The sequence below is a fragment of the Ixodes scapularis genome, unplaced genomic scaffold, assembly GCF_016920785.2.
Source record: "Ixodes scapularis isolate PalLabHiFi unplaced genomic scaffold, ASM1692078v2 PGA_scaffold4__175_contigs__length_147842914, whole genome shotgun sequence".
In the NCBI taxonomy this organism is placed as follows: Eukaryota; Metazoa; Arthropoda; class Arachnida; order Ixodida; family Ixodidae; genus Ixodes; species Ixodes scapularis.
In genome coordinates, this window is record NW_024609879.1 from 104,640,670 (window position 1) to 104,659,556 (window position 18,887).

Consider the following 18,887-nt stretch of genomic DNA (forward strand, 5'->3'; position numbering starts at 1 on the left):
GCCTTTACATGCTGCAGGCACTAACAGCATTGTTAGTATGTGAGCATTAAACTTGAATACAGATACCGGGCAGGCTTTTGAACGTTCTTTGTTTCTGCAAGCGGGCAATATTTCGTCATTCTTCGGCGTTTTCCAGACATACCCAAAGATTTTGTGCCAGTTGCTAGCTGAAATCTGGTAAATCACTAGGGATGTTGCAAACTTTTGTTAATTCTGCGGTTTGACTCGGCGAACCTCGAGGTTTGATCGGTTTGGCGAGCCTTTAAACTTTATGCGAAGTTCGAAGTTCGGCTTATGAACAATGTTGCCCGGCTTCTACACAAACTTTGAATTTTGAGAAGCAGATAAATTTATAAGGTACCGAATTTACTCGAATATAAGTTGACCACGAATATAGGGCGATGCCTTTATATTAAAGGCGCTGAGAACAAGAAAAGATAATTCAAATATAGGTTAACCTATCTTTTTTAAAGAACAGTGGAAAGTTTGGGCAAAAGAAAGAAGCAAACCTTTATTTACAGTGAACTCTCCTAAATCACGGCGCGATGCCAATAACTTAATCATCATCAGAACTTCAGGACGTGTCATCGTCGTCGCAAGCTTCGTCAGCTTCGTAGACTTCCTCACAAATTTGCAACAATACCTCACTGACATTGGTGCAAAATGACGAGAACAAGAAACGAAAGGAGACGGGTGAAGCGACGAAAGACCAAATGCAAAAACGCGAGCAACGCCGCGAGTCGCCGTGAGCAATGCGCAAGCTGCCGTGAGCAATAAAAAAAAAAATCGGCCCCCATATTTCTTTTGGGCGCGCGTCCGCGAGAGAGAAAGAGAGAGATGGAGTGACAAGGGGGCAAGGTCAAGGCACGTCGTGTTCCTCTCCCTCCCCTTTCCCTTATGCGTAGCGAGGGGCATACGTGAGTGGTGCCAGCCGCGGCCAAGCGCAAAACCCGACGCCCGAGGAATGCGCGCGAGCGGTGGCCACGGAGGTCAGGCCACTGGCTCCTGCTGCTATTTCAGTTGTTTTCGTGCTCCAAAAGCTTTCTGAAGAAGCGGCGTGGCTCTACGGCAACACCGGCTTGGTGCCTCGATACCTCCATGCCTTCAGTAGGGTTGCGAAATTTGGTCATGAATGTAGGTCAAAATTTTCTGGTCACGATTATAGGTCGACCCTTTATTTTAGGTTTTAAAAAATGATTATCAATATTTATATGATATAAACACGAAAATGGGTACTTTTAATGCTTTCTTTCATTGGTAATGCGAATTAGTGAAGCAGTATGTTTCACAAGGTTGGATGCTTACGTGTATGTTTTAAAAGGTGACGGAAGTGAAGTAATAGCATCCAAGTGGTGGCATCAATTGCCTCCACCAGACAGATGCCATTACCTCACCTCTGTGACCTTTTAAAACTAAAAGTAAACGTCCTGTTGTTCACACTCGCTGCGCTTGCTGCAACCGTCGTTTGACCTAACAGCAGGGCAGGTCGCTATTGAACGACTGGCAAACTACATCAGTGTCATCTGTTGCATGCGACGTGAATGAAACTCCATGACACAGCTAGCACAATCTGGTATAATTGACTAAAAGTCGAGTGCTGAGTTTATTTTTTTTTTCATAAAAACAAAACTAGTCACTATCGTTACGCTGGTATGCCAGCAACACCCCTTTTTGCATTATTTTTTTTTTCTGGGAATGTTTTGTTAGATTGAGTTCATGGTCAAATTTATTTTGTCATTTCGAGTTCATAAATGCATGGAGCCCTTGGCAGTCTTTGGGAAAATTAAACTTTCTTCGTTATAATGGGAATTTAATAAAATCTGGTTTTGTAAAATGGTTTAAACTGTAGCTCGATACCTGCAGGAAGCACTAATTATTGCTGACGGTTTTTGTTGGGGCTGCAATAAATATTTTTTTCAAAATTCAGTGAACACATACCTTAGTATGTACTAAGTATGCTTCTAATAAAATGTTATTTTGCCCTTAGTCTCTCCATTCGGATCCTTTGCCACAGGAGGCTGCTTTATTTTTACGTGAACTTCAAGATTGATCTCGACACTTACCCCAATGAGGTGATGGTGCCGTCTGTCCGCAATAATCCAACATACACCAGCCACATGCCGTGAGTTTCCTTGTTTGCTTCTTTTCTGCATGGCTTGCATTTAACCATTAATTCAGTTCTGTCGATTTCGTTTGAGTTTGCGATTCAAATAAGCTTTGGTTTAAGTGACACGTCAGCGATTTTTGGTTTCAATAAGTGCACAATTTTAGTTTTGAGAAAATTTGGCGATTTTAGTTTTGAGTAAATTTGGTGATTTTAGTTTTGAGTAAATTTGGCGATTTTAGTTCTGAGTAAATTTGGCGATTTTAGTTCTGAGTAAATTTGGCGATTTTAGTTCTGAGTAAATTTGGCGATTTTAGTTTTGAGCAAATTTGGCGATTTTAGTTTTGGGCGATTTTAGTTTTGAGCAAATTTGGCGATTTTAGTTTTGAGCAAATTTGGCAATTTTAGTTTTGTGCAAATTTGGCGATTTTAGTTTTGAGCAAATTTGGCGATTTTAGTTTTGAGCCAGTTCAGCGATTTTAGTTTTGAGCCAGTTCGGCGATTTTAGTTTTGAGCCAGTTCGGCGATTTTAGTTTTGAGCCAGTTCGGCGATTTTAGTTTTGAGCCAGTTCGGCGATTTTAGTTTGAGCCAGTTCGGCGATTTTTAGTTTTGAGCCAGTTCGGCGATTTTTAGTTTGGAGCCAGTTCGGCGATTTTAGTTTGGAGCCAGTTCGGCGATTTTAGTTTGGAGCCAGTTCGGCGATTTTAGTTTGGAGCCAGTTCGGCGATTTTAGTTTGGAGCCAGTTCGGCGATTTTAGTTTGGAGCCAGTTCGGCGATTTTAGTTTGGAGCCAGTTCGGCGATTTTAGTTTGGAGCCAGTTCGGCGATTTTAGTTTGGAGCCAGTTCGGCGATTTTAGTTTGGAGCCAGTTCGGCGATTTTAGTTTGGAGCCGGTTCGGCGATTTTAGTTTGGAGCCGGTTCGGCGATTTTAGTTTGGAGCCGGTTCGGCGATTTTAGTTTGGAGCCGGTTCGGCGATTTTAGTTTGGAGCCGGTTCGGCGATTTTAGTTTGGAGCCGGTTCGGCGATTTTAGTTTGGAGCCGGTTCGGCGATTTTAGTTTGGAGCCGGTTCGGCGATTTTAGTTTGGAGCCGGTTCGGCGATTTTAGTTTGGAGCGAGAGAGTTGGGCGATTTTAGTTTGGAGCGAGAGAGTTGGGCGGTGTTAGTTTCGAGCGAGAGAGTCGGGCGCTGTTAGTTTGGAGCGAGAGAGTTGGGCGGTGTTAGTTTGGAGCGAGAGAGTCGGGCGGTGTTAGTTTCGAGCGAGAGAGTCGGGCGCTGTTAGTTTGGAGCGAGAGAGTTGGGCGGTGTTAGTTTGGAGCGAGAGAGTCGGGAGAGTTGGGCGGTGTTAGTTTCGAGCGAGAGTTGGGCGGTGTTAGTTTCGAGCGAGAGTTGGGCGGTGTTAGTTTCGAGCGAGAGTTGGGCGGTGTTAGTTTCGAGCGAGAGAGTGGGGCGGTGTTAGTTTCGAGCGAGAGAGTGGGGCGGTGTTAGTTTCGAGCGAGAGAGTTGGGCGGTGTTAGTTTCGAGCGAGAGAGTTGGGCGGTGTTAGCTTGGAGCGAGAGTTGGGCGGTGTTAGCTTGGAGCGAGAGTTGGGCGGTGTTAGTTTCGAGCGAGAGTTGGGCGGTGTTAGTTTCGAGCGAGAGTTGGGCGGTGTTAGTTTCGAGCGAGAGTTGGGCGGTGTTAGTTTCGAGCGAGAGAGTGGGGCGGTGTTAGTTTCGAGCGAGAGAGTGGGGCGGTGTTAGTTTCGAGCGAGAGAGTGGGGCGGTGTTAGTTTCGAGCGAGAGTTGGGCGGTGTTAGTTTCGAGCGAGAGAGTTGGGCGGTGTTAGCTTGGAGCGAGAGTTGGGCGGTGTTAGCTTGGAGCGAGAGTTGGGCGGTGTTAGTTTCGAGCGAGAGTTGGGCGGTGTTAGTTTCGAGCGAGAGTTGGGCGGTGTTAGTTTCGAGCGAGAGTTGGGCGGTGTTAGTTTCGAGCGAGAGAGTGGGGCGGTGTTAGTTTCGAGTGAGAGAGTGGGGCGGTGTTAGTTTCGAGCGAGAGAGTGGGGCGGTGTTAGTTTCGAGCGAGAGTTGGGCGGTGTTAGTTTCGAGCGAGAGAGTTGGGCGGTGTTAGCTTGGAGCGAGAGAGTTGGGCGGTGTTAGCTTGGAGCGAGAGTTGGGCGGTGTTAGCTTGGAGCGAGAGAGTTGGGCGGTGTTAGTTTCGAGCGAGAGGAGTTGGGCGGTGTTAGTTTCGAGCGAGAGTTGGGCGGTGTTAGTTTCGAGCGAGAGAGTCAGGCGGTGTTAGTTTCGAGCGAGAGAGTCGGGCGGTGTTAGTTTCGAGCGAGAGAGTTGGGCGGTGTTAGTTTCGAGCGAGAGAGTCGGGCGGTGTTAGTTTCGAGCGAGAGAGTCGGGCGCTGTTAGTTTGGAGCGAGAGAGTCGGGCGGTGTTAGTTTGGAGCGAGAGAGTCGGGCGATGTTAGTTTGGAGCGAGAGAGTCGGGCGCTGTTAGTTTGGAGCGAGAGAGTTGGGCGGTGTTAGTTTCGAGCGAGAGAGTCGGGCGCTGTTAGTTTGGAGCGAGAGAGTTGGGCGGTGTTAGTTTGGAGCGAGAGAGTCGGGCGGTGTCGGTTTCGAGCGAGAGAGTCGGGCGGTGTCGGTTTCGAGCGAGAGAGTCGGGCGGTGTCGGTTTCGAGCGAGAGAGTCTGGCGGTGTCGGTTTCGAGCGAGAGAGTCTGGCGGTGTTGGTTTCGAGCGAGAGAGTCGGGCGGTGTTGGTTTCGAGCGAGAGAGTCGGGCGGTGTTGGTTCCGAGCGAGAGAGTCGGGCGGTGTTGGTTTTGAGCGAGAGAGTTGGGCGGTGTTGGTTTTGAGCGAGAGAGTTGGGCGGTGTTGGTTTTGAGCGAGAGAGTTGGGCGGTGTTGGTTTTGAGCGAGAGAGTTTGGCAATTTTATGTTTGAGTGAATTCCTTCTTTGAGTGCACGAGTTCATGCATTTTCGATATTGAAATCGTTTTTTCTTGTCCTGTGCATACCTTCCACTAAAAAAAGCTAAATGGGATCCTTGAGCAAAGATGATTGTTTCGTCATAACTGCTTAAAGGGACAGTCTTTAAAGCAGGGGTCTCAAACTCATTCAGGTGCAGGGGCCGTAGCCGCCCCCTCGCAGAGAGGTTGTGTGGGGGAGGGAGGCAATTCTTGCATTTTAATTGTATTTTTTTACTTCTAGAACCCCAAGCTCATAGCTCTTGCTCCCACTAAGCAAGAGTTTGTGCAGCTGGGGAGAGTCCTATAAAGAGCTTGTGCTTGTAGCATATAGGTAGGATTGTCGTACAGATGATTATATGAGGGTGTCAAAAAATAATGAAATAGAGAATTATGTAAACATGTTTTAAGGGGGCACACCCCCTAGGAGGGTCAACTTTTGAACCCTTGGCTTAACATTAATGAAATTTTCAGGGTAGGCTGGTGGTCATGCTCAAGGGTGCATAACAAAATTTCATGTCTTTCGGTTAAGCGGGAAGGAAATTAGGGCAGCTTTTATCAGAAACACGCCTACAGTGTTTAGTTCGTCTATCGTCGGAAAACTATCACGATATTCAAGATTTTTATTCGCTAGATATGTAGCAGAATGCCTAGGAGGGGCAGCTATGGAAAGCGTTTTGTAAAAATTCACTTATTTCTATCCATTTTCTCTTCTGCAAAATTTGTCAACTTTTTGGTCTTCTTTGTCTTTGACAAAATGTCAACATTTTTTATAAAAGACATCTGTAAAGTGACAAAAACATTCCATAGCCACATTCCTTGTTAAATTTCAGTCAGGAAAAGTGAAGAACGAGCCTTCCCTGTATTGCCATTATCAAACGATAGGTTGACTAAAATGGAATTTATACCAAAAAGTGGAACAGAGAAAAATGTGTTCAAAGTGCTCCAAACCCTACCTTTTCTTTAGCTTTGGTGGACAGAAAAAAATTTATAAAAAATTAACTATGTAGTGTAAACTAATGAAAATTTCTGAAATACTCTCTAGATGTTGGGGGATGTAAATATGTAATTTTTCAAAATCAATGTTTTTTGCAGAATTTTGTTTTTTTCTGTGTAGTGTCCCCCCTTAAATGCAGATCGAAGATTTAAACTTAAAGAAACTGACGACATGAGAGCGTTATTTATGACGCACATAGCACTTGGGATCTGCAAATGAAGGTTTGCACCCACTTGACGCTTGGGGGCCACGTGTTTGAGACACCTGCTTTAGCGGAATGTTAACTTCATTGTTTGCATACTTCTTCAGTACAACCCGTTACGAAGAAAACACTGCACTTTTGGGAAATTGTGTGCAGCGGTGTGAATTGTCAGTTGGTGATTGGGTCGTCCAAGGTATGCTGCACATAGTGTATCTCACATGTGCCTTACAAGATGCAGAGTATTTTCTCTATCTGTGTAGGTCTTAATGTTGTCATTGCATCCACTGAAAGTTTTGGAAACCGTGCGCCTCTTATCACCATACCATACTGGATGGACACTTGAAACAAAGATGGCCAGAGTATTTCTCGTCAGGCTTCATTCACTGAAAATATATTCATGTTTCTTGTTTCCTAAAACTAATTGGAAATGTTTTTTGCCTTCTGAACAGGCCGGACAAGGCTCAGCGTGTGATGGCTCGAGTACAGCCAGGTGTCAACTATATTTCGAGGATGCTGAAGGAGCTGCGGGATTTTATGGCCAAGTAATTCACCTGTGATCAACCCGGTTGAATCGGCCGGACCTCGTTCATTTGATTTTTTTGATTCCTGTGCTAGCTTTTAATATTGTTATACTTTTCATATTCGTTCGCATGTATAATATAATCATCCAACCTTGTTTATATTTATTGTCAATGCCAGTAAAGGCTGCTCACATTTTGTTGAAGATTTTCGCTATTAAATGTACAAACTCACTATGTCGCAGGGTGATTTCATCTCGAATCCTGCAGGCAAGTTTTTAATCTGGGCAAAAAGAAAATGTGTTGTAGGGAATTTGCTGCCTACCCTAAAATATTGGGCAAGCGGCCCACTCAAACTTTTTAGATAATTGCAAAAAAATGGGGGATTGGCGCTTGTCCAGTCATCAATTTTGCATATAAATGTAATGCGCATGTTTTCTGTGACCTTGCAAATTTGGCTTCAGGCGCTTAGTGTGGAATGAGCGGATGTGCGGTATTCTACGGTAGTATAAAGGTGAAAGCCACGAGTTGGGATAATTTTTTGTTCTCGAGTTCTGAACTCCAGAAGCGGCCGCAGAGGATACAAGTTTTCCCCAACTGTCGAAGGTTGTATGTTTGACTCACTCTCCTTCCGCGAGTTTTGCCTCAACCTTTGTTTTTGTTTTGGTCCAATTTTGTGGCAGGGGCGAACTTACCAATAGGCAGAGAAGGCAGGAGGACAGAAGTTTGGGTGTGGCCTAGGGAGACAGAATTTCGGGGGCGGCCAATTTGTGATCGCCCCCAAATTCACTTCTTTTTTTTTTTTAATAGCTTTGAATTTAGTTGCTTTCGGAATTCTGACTTCAGATATAGCTACTTTTGAAAATATTAACTCCGAACAAGCATTAATCAAAAGTTGAAAACTATCTACAATAAAAATATGGTATATATCGCGGCCTTAGCAAATAGTTTCAACATCGAGGAAAGGGTGTCTTTAAGCAATAAATTTTCTAAATTTTGGTGAAGTAGGGTACAGCATAATACGGTAAGCACTTTAGTACAGCGATCGCATCACTCTGATGGTATACCCTAGCAGAGGAGTCCCTCCTGCAAATGGTTTTATGCCATCCCTTTATTTATTTCTAAAATTCTATAGGAGTGCAGAGCATGTGTGGAAGATACCAGACCATGCAGACACTTGAGAAATCCGGTCGAATTGGCTTCTTCTTGCACGCTGGCCAAGTACATTAATTTTAAGCTCCGGCTTGCGAAAAGAGAAACAAAGGTGATGCAGACTAGTTCACATTAGGTCAAACACAAAGGAAACTTGTTAGCCCTTCTTACTGGTAGCATTTTTTACCAAGTGTGAATGGGCAGATACTGATGCCGTGATCGGCCAAAATACTTTGGGCATAGCATGCTTAGCTGCTAAAGTGGCCAGAAAGATAAAAAGCCGGGGAGATTAATTTTCTTTGTGCCACACTTTTCGTGTCTTAACCTTTCAACAGTCATCTTCTCACATGTTTCATGGTAATCTGCACCTTGGATTAACCACACACTTTTTGTGAAATGTGGCAGCCGATGTGCACGGTCATAAACATGAACAATCTGTTCATATGACAGAAAGTCGTGAGATGGGACAAGACCAGATCCATGAAGAGGTGCTGGGTCTTAAAAAGCCCCTGAAAAGAAAAAAAAAAATTTTTTAAACAGTTTGGTTGGGACACACATGCCAAAAAAGAAATTTTACACAACATTTTTTGGAGCAATATTGACGGTGGGAGATTTATTTGAAATTCTGCGCGAAGTCCACGACATTACGGAATGGTCATTCGCTTTTTCGACCTCAACAAGATGGTCGTTCTCTCTTTGTGCCTTAATGTGAAGGCAAAGCCGATCCACCTCTCCTACATGCGCTTGAAATGCCGACAGGGAAAACAAGTAGAAAGGCGGTTAGTTGTGACTAAATCACGTCTCGCACCGTCAATATTGCGCTAAAAAAAGTTTTTTCGCCTAAAATTTATTTTTTGACACGTGTGTCCCAAGACTCCCAACCAGACTGTTCCAAAAAAAAAAAAAAATTATTTTCTTTTTTTGAAGTCTTGAAAGGCTTGGTTCAGGATTTGGGGTGGTAAAAACCTATGGTGAATGCAGAGAAAAAGAGTCCCATCAGGAGGGCAGAAAGAATACCTGACCTAAACATGCAGGGCAATACACAGCATTCAAGTATGGAGTTCAGGAAGTTTAACGACACTGGCTGTTGAAGAATCCAATGGGCAGCACGACAGCCACCCCAAAACATGAAATAGATCCCGAAATGCGCAGTGATGGTCCAGCAAGTTTGTTTCAGAGCAGATTCGGGTGAAATATTTGCCCTTTTCCCACACCATTCTGGCAGAGGCACCACTAAGGCCACAGACATTTCCCTCATTCCTTAGCTGGTGCTGACGGCTTTCCCGTATTGGAAGAGGCTTTTCAAACTGGTCTTGGCCCGAAATTCGGACTCTGGTGCCAAAGGGCGATGCTAAATGTTTTCATCGCCAATGGGGGGGCGACGGTGACTAACGGCATAATAGGAAAGTTTTGCTCAATCTGGCGTATTCTCCAGAGTTCAGAACAGATTCGGGTTGTGGAAGAGGGGGTGATTGACTCGGGTAGCTAATGCCACAATGAAACAAGACTAGAATCTGAGCAGACGATCAAGCTCTTTTCGGGAAGGAATGAGACAGATACATGGTCCGTTGTTTAGCCCCCTTATACGATGGACGTCCTGAAAATTGGATTTACTGCTGAGCTACTGCAAGAAAAGGTGTGACTGCACCAGCTCCCTTATGATAGGCGTAAATGCAATTTCAAGAAAAGGTAGTCAAGCGAGGTAAGTATTTTTGGAGATCACCATGGAGGAAATACGGATAACAAGTTAAAGGGGTACATTTTCCCTCCTAGCTTTCCTCCTCAACTTGCAAGTCGCGCATTGTACCAAACGGTCCAAGAAGACTGAAAGGAAGGACCCTCCTCTTTCTCGGATCCTCGTTTGTGTACTGTGACACAGCCACTCTCCCCCTAGAAGATTAGCCCGTCGCTCAAAACTCGAACAAAAGTTGCTTTCCCCACCCCGTTCAGCCCTAAGCTGACAGTGTTGTGGAAGCTATGTGCTCCTCGGGCCAGCCACACGCTCTTCACCCCACGGCCCACGGGTACTTCGAACGGCTCGGTGGTAACGCGCTGACGCTATTGACATCACCACAATGCTGACAACACCACCAAGGGCAAAGCTCATAACCACGCCTGCCTTGGTACGTCTCGATTGTGGGGAATCTTTTCTTTGTTTTTGTTTGGGCCGGATATCCCATGACATATCGCGCTCTCCATTCGCTTCTCTTTGAGCACTTGCTCAAGTGCACCGTTTGGAACGAAAAATATAGCCAGTCGTTCGAAATACAAACATGCGATTATCATTTACGGTTATTATCCGTCGTGCGTGGCTCATTTCCGAACGAAATTTGAATATTTAAATTTTTGTTTCCGTACCCCTTTAAAAGGACACTGACACTCCCCAAAAAATGTTTATTTTTTTATTTTTTGCCAGGCAATTTAATATTGTGGCAGGAGACTACCCATTCAATATTTTGCTGCAGAATCCTATTTCTAATGAAGCCAAAAAACTCCTGCTCGAAACCGAAACACGAGCACGGAGGCTCATGGCCAGAACTCTTATGGTTACACCCAACCACATTTTTTTTCCTCCACTTCTCTGGCGTGTGAAGCAGACAATGAAGTTGCATGCACAGTTTGTCATGCGATTGTTTTGCACTTACACTCCTTCCACTCGATGTTCTGCGGTTGAAGATTGATTGGTTGGTACCACTAACGACAGTTTCGAAGTAGCGGCCCATTGTCCGTCGTGATGTTGGTCCATCATGCGCCGCCATTGCATCTTCCAGCCCGCGGTACGTCGCCCTATTGAGAATGATCTGTAGATGTACTTCCCGTGATCTGTGCAACATTTTTTTTTTCAATCCGAAAACATTAACTGTCCCATGGAGCAAGCTTACGTCATCAGTTTGAAGCGCGAAAACGGCGCCTAGTTTCCACGATCGCCTTCTGTTTCATTGGCTGGCGCACGTCGACGGGGCTCTTGTTGGCCGCTGCGCTAGTCAGTTTCCACGACCGCTCACCCCATGGTGCTGCGTGTCCATCAGCGCGCCATTAACACGAAGTGTTAATGGCGCGCCAGGGGAGCACGAGCGCTGACCGGTGACGAAGAGTATGCAGCAGACAAAAAAGGGAGCGGACAGGCGGCTTGCATGCTTTCGCATTCACAACTCGTAAAAAATGCTTAAGTGTACCTCAAGCTTTTTTTTTTTTTTTTTTTTTTTTTTCAATCATTGTGTTGGCAGTTTTTTGGAGGCATCAAAAATGGGGTTCATACTCTTTTCTATTTTTTATATTGAATATGTGCCTTAGATGACCCTCGACTTTGAATATATTTGGTACACATAATTTTAAACACCACGTGACCATAGAAAAAAAGAGACTGAAACTGACCAATTCTCGACCGGCTGTTTTTGGGCAGAAAGAAAGCAAATTTCGAGCTGCAAGTTATCTTCTGGGTAGTTTGTCTCTTTTAGGTCACGTTTACATAAAAACCTTGGCGAGCATAAATACCCTGTCAGTGTCCTCTTAAAGATCAAGTCTTTCAAAATATTTGCGGGTGGGGGTTTTTGCAATTTATAGGATATTAATCTTAAGTTTGGTAGGTTCATAAAACTTGGGGGACGAGTTCTTATTGATAAACGTGTTGGCGGATATGCTGGTATGCTCCAGTACTAAAGAGGAACCCTCAATTATACCATAGATTTATCCAGAGATGCAATCACTTTTTTATTTTCAAGTGATCTGCTAACAGATGTTGCCGTCTGCTCCAAAAGCATCAGTGGCTGCTCCAAACCAATATTTTACCTGTCGCAGCACCTGCTACTAAAGGTGAAAATGCCGCTTCCATCACTGAGGAGTGACTAGACGGCCTCGGTGAGCAGCTCGTCTTCAAGTGGTCGACTCACCTTTCCACCCCCACCACTGGTCCCTCCCTCCTGAATTCCCCCCTTTGCCTCTGCTCTTTTCCCCCTTTTCCTAAGCATGCTCAGGGACCAGGCGGTCGTGCTCCATGGAATAAACTTTGCTGCGAGTTGAAAGAATGTACTTAGCTGGTGTTTCGTCCTCTCCATGTTTTATTCTTTCTGTTGTCTAGTATACTTTACCAACTCGCTCATTAGAAATATAATCCCATTCCCAAGAACATGAATCCCAACAAAGACCAAAAACATGGAACCCAAATTGGATGGCGAATCCTCGGAGAGCAAGAACGCAAAACCCATTACTTCACGGATGCCAGCTACGACGCCTGGAAACAAGACTGGCACGACCGCTATGCTGGGTCCAGGAACAGAAAGAACATACAGCCACAAAGACGCGCCATTTGTCACTAGTCTAAAAACCCTAGCCATAGCAGAGGCCACGGACCGTATGGCCAATGGAGACATTGCAGTTAGAACAGACGATGAGAGAGCCATACACAACTTTACACCCAGTCCTCCCACATTGTGCTAACGGACACCGTGACCAAACATCCCAACGCCACGGTAACTGTAAAAGGGATGCCGGGGCACTCGGCCGTGGAAACTCCAATCCGGGCACCCCCATCCCAGGGCCCCAATTCTATGTTGGTTTTTGTGAAGTATGCAGAGTGACCACCTTTCTGCGAATGCAGATTAAGTGAATGGGCGTGAGCCAAGAAACGACACGCAGCTGCCAAGCTGCCATCTTGTTTATTATGTTAAAAGGGGGAAATGCAAAAGAAGGGAAGGACGGCGCAACCCTATCGCAGGGTATGTGGCACCATCTCACAATGATCTATTACACTACCAACATCCTATGACCCCTACATTCATATCACCTCTAGGCACAAACGGAGAGGAACTCGAAAGAGCTCCGAGAAAGCAATACTTTAATGAACAGCCCTTGCATATTAGAGAGAGAAGATGCTACCATAGTGCACAAGACGCATACTTGGGGGGAGCAGGCCCAGCTTTTCTAGTGAAACCCTTCACCCTTTCCACTTGGCAAAGAGAATGCCATGGAGGAGGGGAATCCTTCCTCTTTTTCTCCTCTCTGGCATTTGCTAGCTCTCCTAAGTGGAAAGGGGAGAAAGCTTTACGAAAGGAGCTTCCAAATGACAGAACACTATGAGCACTATGGACGCTTTGCACACGTGCCAGATTACATCCGCCGTTGCTGACCTTCTCTTGTCTAACCGAGCCACTGAAACGGGCACTAGCGAGCCTCCACAGAGGCCAATGCTGGGAAGGACACAGTAGGATTTAAAATGGCAATAACCTGGCTAGCTATGATCATGATGAAGTGAAGTACCATAAAATCCTGAAAGGGCACCCCCCATTTTGCCAGAGATAATTGTAGCAAAAAGTGGGGTGGGCCATGTTTCGGTAGTCAGCTTCAAAAGCCATGAAAAATACGAGAAATGGCAGATTTCTTTGTGCGTTTGTTCTCGCTAATCCTTGTCGCTAAATCCGTTGAAGGAAACATCGCTGCCACTGTCAAAAATCAAATCTAGGGCCTGGTCCACTAGGCTCTCGTGTTTCCATAGGTCCCGCCTCTGCTGCATCGTCCACCGACGGTAGACTGTCACTTAAAGGAGCGGTGCAACGATATTCAATTGGAATGTTTTTATCTTTACACGAGCTTACTGGCACACCTGGGACTCAAGGATACTCGTATGCAATGCCACTGGCCAAGAAACTCCTTTGTTGCGGTGTGATTTCAAGGTCAAAAGCGATCATTTTCATTCAATCTCTCCTTTGCAAAATTTGATGACGTAACGTAGGGATCGCAGTACACCCAAGTGACGATATTTGAATGCGGTTCATAGATTGGACCCGAGCATTGCGTGGGCACTCGACTTGGGCTCGTGATAATTGCTAGCTCGAGAAGCATTTGGGCAGTGACCCGTGTCCAATCGCTGCAACGACGACAACAGCCGAGCCATAACAATTTCTGGAACTCAGCGCGTGTCCTGCGCTTTGCCAACCCCAGCGCGCGGCTATGATCAACACTGGCGGCATATAATCGGCTCCAGATCACGTGGCCGCTTGTTCTGGCTGCGAGTTGAGGGGGTGAACGCTGCTCGTTTTTCTTTAATTTTTTTTCTGGACTTCTATTGCGTAGGGTGAAAAACGAACGCGTGTTTCATAGGTCATTAACGTTAGGGATCCGTTTTAAGCGGTATTTGCTCAAAGTACAAAAATTGTTGCATCGCTCCTTTAAGTTTGCTGTCCTCCGTTCCATCGAGGCTCGTTGAAATGTCGCACCTCTTGAAGGACCGCTGCACTTTGTCCTCGGAGAGGGAGGCCCACGCCTTCACCACAAAGTCAACGATGAACTGCCTTGACCACCTCTTTGGATTCCTCTTGAGAGTCAGCTCGCTTGCCTTCCCAAACATGGCCCAATGCTCGCACAATGCATCCTTGAGCAGTTTCATCCACGACACATCGGCGGGAAGCACTATTGATGTGCTGCCGCCTGGTATCAATCAAGGTTATGTCTGTGTTCCTGGCATATAGAGTTTCTCAAGCAGCCTCAGTTTTATGAATCGGCACCTGGTCCAGCATGAGGAGCCTTCTCATGTCGTCGACGTTCGGTCCCCAGACCCTGTGTATCCACTCTTGGAGGAAGGGGGAGGTCATCCACCTTTTTATAAACGATGTGACCCGCACAATTTCTGAAAAGAATACAAATACAAAATTAATTGACAACTTCGAACTGACTGACTTAGGAAGGTGCATGCCTTGAGAAAGCACAAAGGCGACAGGCCTCAAACACAACCGGTGAATAAATGTGGCCTAACTCTGAGCCATATATGTAGAGAGTTTGGCCATTCATTGGGAAGTATAGGAGACAAATCAGGAGGCGCCATTGGCCGAAAGCAGGCTGGGCGTGTTCCAGGCGTCTTAAAAAATTCGAATGAGGCCAACCAGAAGCCGGAAGCTGGAAGGCGAAAAACAAACTTAAGTGCTTCGGAGTAACTTCTTCGCTTCGCTTCAGCGTAGTCGGCAGGCAGCTTTTGACTTTCGTTTGTCCAAACCTGTGTGGACACATCGTAGCGCTTTTTCCAGCGAGCGATGTACTGGCCCGATGCTTAAAAGTTGCCCAGACCCATCTGTGTAGCTAGCTGTCGCACGTGCTCTTTGAGAAGCCAGTTGCTGACGACCCAACCGACTGATCTCTGTCTCCAGGAAGTTCATCACTGTGTCTTCAGTTTCTTCACTGAAAACGGTTCGTCCAGTACCCATCGTTCTCTTTAGCTTGGTCTTTCCATGGCACTGCTGCAAGAGCACTTGGTATTTCGTGTTCCATTCCCGTACACGCTTTCTGTTGACCTCGAAGTGGCGTGCAGTCTTGCTCACGTTGGTTCCGTTCTTGCGGTGCCAGTCAACGATTTCCACCTTCTGGATGGTGTAGCTGGGTCTCATACTGGGACCGCAAGAGAAACATCTTCACAGTTCACTGGCAGATCAAGGAATGAAATGGCCAGGTCAGTACGATTTAGTTTTCCTTTCCGGTTATCAATTTGGATGGTCGGATGCGGGGGCACCGAAAGAGTAACCTTGAACCTTTGTCGGGTTTTGCCCCCTTACCACTCTAGTCCTCAAAAATGTGACCTTTTCCCTTTGCAAAAAAAAAGGGAAGGGGAAGGGCTTTCAAAAAAAAAAAAAAAAAAAGCCTTTTTGTGCGTTTTTGATTTTTGGGACTTGCTATTCTAGAGGGTGGGCGATGTATCGGGCAGAATGACTGAAATAGATATTTGGGTGACAAAGGGCGGGCCATCAATCGGGTGTGGGCGCCCTTCCGGGATTTTGTGGTAAACAGAATTAGAATTAGCAAAAACTGAAGGTCGGTTAGCTGTAGTCACTCCACGATGCAGTACCTGCAGTCAGTACGGCCAGTGCCTCCCTAATAGCCCACTAATGCCTATCAGCTTTGGAACAGCCCCAAGGTAGCAGTCATGCTCAAACAACACTGCAAACCCTTCCAGACACGCAAGAGTCCGGGAACTGGGAAGAGGGCCATTCCCCCTGCTGGGATCAAAGCAATCCTTTAGCCGCTCCTGGTTTAGCATGTCAAGGTTGTGCTGGGTGAGGAGTGCCGAGACAAGACCCAGGGCATAATTTTGGGTGTCAATTAAACGTTCAGCCTCTCTGTACTCCACGGAATGAGAAAACAGCGCAAACAAAACCACGGACCTGTAGAAGTGTATACACACAGACAGCACCTTGTCTGTGTGTATACTCTTCTACTGGTCCGTCATTTTGTTTGCGCTGTTTTCTCATTCCGATGCATCACCAACTCGCCCAGATTTCTACGCTTCTACTGTACTCCACGAATTGGAGTGCGCTGGTAAGTTACAGGAATGAAAGGAACATATAAGACGAAGATGGAAATATGTTTTGTCTAATCTTTATCCTATATGTCCCTCTTTTAACTCCCCCCTACCCCTTCCCAGCGCCTTGTTCGTCTACCTTCTTGTTCTCGTCCTTGTGCTGTTTTAATTTTTAATCATGAAATACCAGCTAGCCCAAACTTCCTATGTTAGTCCCCCTTCCCACTCTTTCTCTCGTCATTCAGTGTTCGAGCGACCCTGCAGGAATTGGGAACTACTAAGCCTTACCAAGCTTGAACGAATACCTTCCTGGTACATAACTTGACGCTTCTAGCACGGAGAACCAATAGACCTTTCCAGGAATATGTGATGCCCCCAGCGTCTGTTTTATTGTGACATACAGATGTACGGCACGCGAAATTATTCAAGAAGCGAATACGAAGTTGACGTTGGATTAGCAGTTTGTGATTTCAGAATGCAGAAAAAGGAAAACAAAACAGAGTATTGACCTTCTTTTCTGTTAACTTAATGTTTTTGTGTGTTCCAAGCTCCTAATGATAAAAAATAATGAATCGCGTTGCACTACCAGGATCTACAAAGTGTTTGAGCTAGCACCCCCGAGTGTACATCCAATCAGCTCCACAATTCACCTCGTTGCAAGGTCTCCTGGGATTTTCCGGAAAGGTCTATATGGCTCCGAGTTCTTTTTTCTTTTGCTGTGGAGCTTTTGCAGAAATATAGATTCGAGAGTAAATGGATTTGGTTTACCTCCCGCCTCTTAATTCTTTCTGGCCAAGCAAAGGGGGAAGACGGTTCCGTTGTATAAACTTCAAGGCTGAAGATAACCCACGGTAGGGACAAAGGCGAAGTTTGAGGGAGCCGTATCTAGGTCGATCGCAGTGGATCAACGGGCGAACGGGTTGTAGCCAACGTTTTGGGTGTCAAACGTGCTTTTTTTTAGATTATTTATTTTATCTCCAATATTGCGAACCTCTCTGTCAATGCAGGAAAGAATGAACCAGTTGTACAAAAAACAAAACAAAATCACATTTAATATGCAATGTTTATGGTGGCTGATAAGAAAAAGCTAAATTCAAGTTGAGCTTCTGTTGGTACATACTTGTGAAAAGATCAGCTTCCTGCCCTTTCTTCGTGTCCAAGTTCAGTAAGAGATCTTTTTACAAGGATTAAAAGAGCAGGCGAAAATTTCGGTTGGGGCGTCTCCAGCACAAGCGATTCACGAGCCATCCACGAGCCTTGGAGAGCACGCCGACGCAAGGATCCGAAGGAGCCAATCAAGCACCACCAAAAGTGCACCGTCACGGCGCTCGTCGTCTTTGTGCACCGGCTAGACCAATCGCGCACAGACCGAAGCATAGGATCGCGGCGTACTCCTTGCGCGCGACCGGTTTCAGACTTTGCTGAGATTATGTGAAAGCTCCGCCAAAGCAGAACCACGATTCTAGCAGTTTTCGGTGACCCTACGGATAGAGAAGAGGTGGGGTAACCGAAAACTGCTAGAATCGTTGTTCATCGTCATTGTGCAACAAAAATCGCTGCACTATCCCCGAAGTGTTGAAGCTGATACGGAACTTTCCGATATAAATAGAGCTGTGTCGAGATAGACCCTTGCATTGCTAGTGTAACTTACTGAAGATGACTCCCGCATGGGAGGCGAAACGTTAATGCGCTCGTTTTCACGAAAACCTGGCGGTGTCTTTCGTTCGTCAGCGCCCGGGAGAGAGGGAGGGGGAGAGGGTGACGCGTGCGATTCTCTCATTGGTTCGAAGCGCTGCCGTCAGCACGTGTCAAGAAGGGGAACAAGAGGGACAAAGGACAAACATATGTTTGTCCTTTGTCCCTCTTGTTCCCCTTCTCCAGGGATTACTTTCGTCATTCTTGTCCAGCTCGCTTGCACCTTCGCATTTAATTGCATTATAATGATGCGTAGTTTATTTTTGTAATATTTTTTTTTTCTGGGACGCCCTACATGCTGTAGTTTGAAACGGTCGCGCGTCCTAACTCTTCTTCTCTACAATTTTTTTTTTTTTTTTGTGCATGAAATAAATTTTTTGAAACGCGTGTCCCAACCAAACTGTTAAAAAAAAGTTTTAGGTACTTTGTAATCTCAGCCGTAGATGTTTCTAGCCAGCTGGGCATAAAAATGGTACCGGCCAGGCTCGTATTCACTGAATGCAGACCGTAAGGATTTTCTGATTGCTTCTAAAATTCTTTGTTATCTAATGAAACATGTATTCTTAGTCTGCGTCACTCGCGTCTAACGCGGAGCGCAAATTCGTCTGCTCCTTTTTCAGTGGTCTTGACGCCGTCAGAACGCAGAGCTCTAATTGGATCCAATTGAAAGATAGTGGGTAGACCTCAACGCAAACTGCCTTGAAGACAACCCACTATCCTTGAATTAGTGCCAATCAGGGCTCGGCGTTCTGACGTACACCCAACCCCAGCAAAAGAAGCAGACAAACTTGCGCCCCGCATATCTCAAAAAGAAACCGAAACAGCGCAAGTTAAGTAAATAATGCTTTGGGCAATTTTAAATACCCATCACTTTGAATTTGTTAATTATGTTATACCATTTTTATATATGTGTAACTTTGATATTACTTTTCATAAAATCATTTGATCGCCCTGCCATAAACAGCGTCGAAAATGAACACTTCCAGTTGAGCTAGCC

General features: G+C 45.7%; 1 protein-coding gene across 1 annotated transcript in view; it reads left to right on the plus strand.

Moving 5' to 3' along the window:
* LOC8053533 overlaps window positions 1–6,999 on the plus strand; it is a 31,195-nt gene extending 24,196 nt beyond the window's left edge. Inside the window, exons 13-14 of the mRNA XM_029983365.4 lie at window positions 1,988–2,122; window positions 6,694–6,999. Coding sequence (XP_029839225.3) covers window positions 1,988–2,122; window positions 6,694–6,790 — 232 coding nt within the window. The 3' untranslated portion in view covers window positions 6,791–6,999. The remainder of the gene's footprint in view (window positions 1–1,987; window positions 2,123–6,693) is intronic.
* Window positions 7,000–18,887: the final 11,888 nt, after the last annotated feature.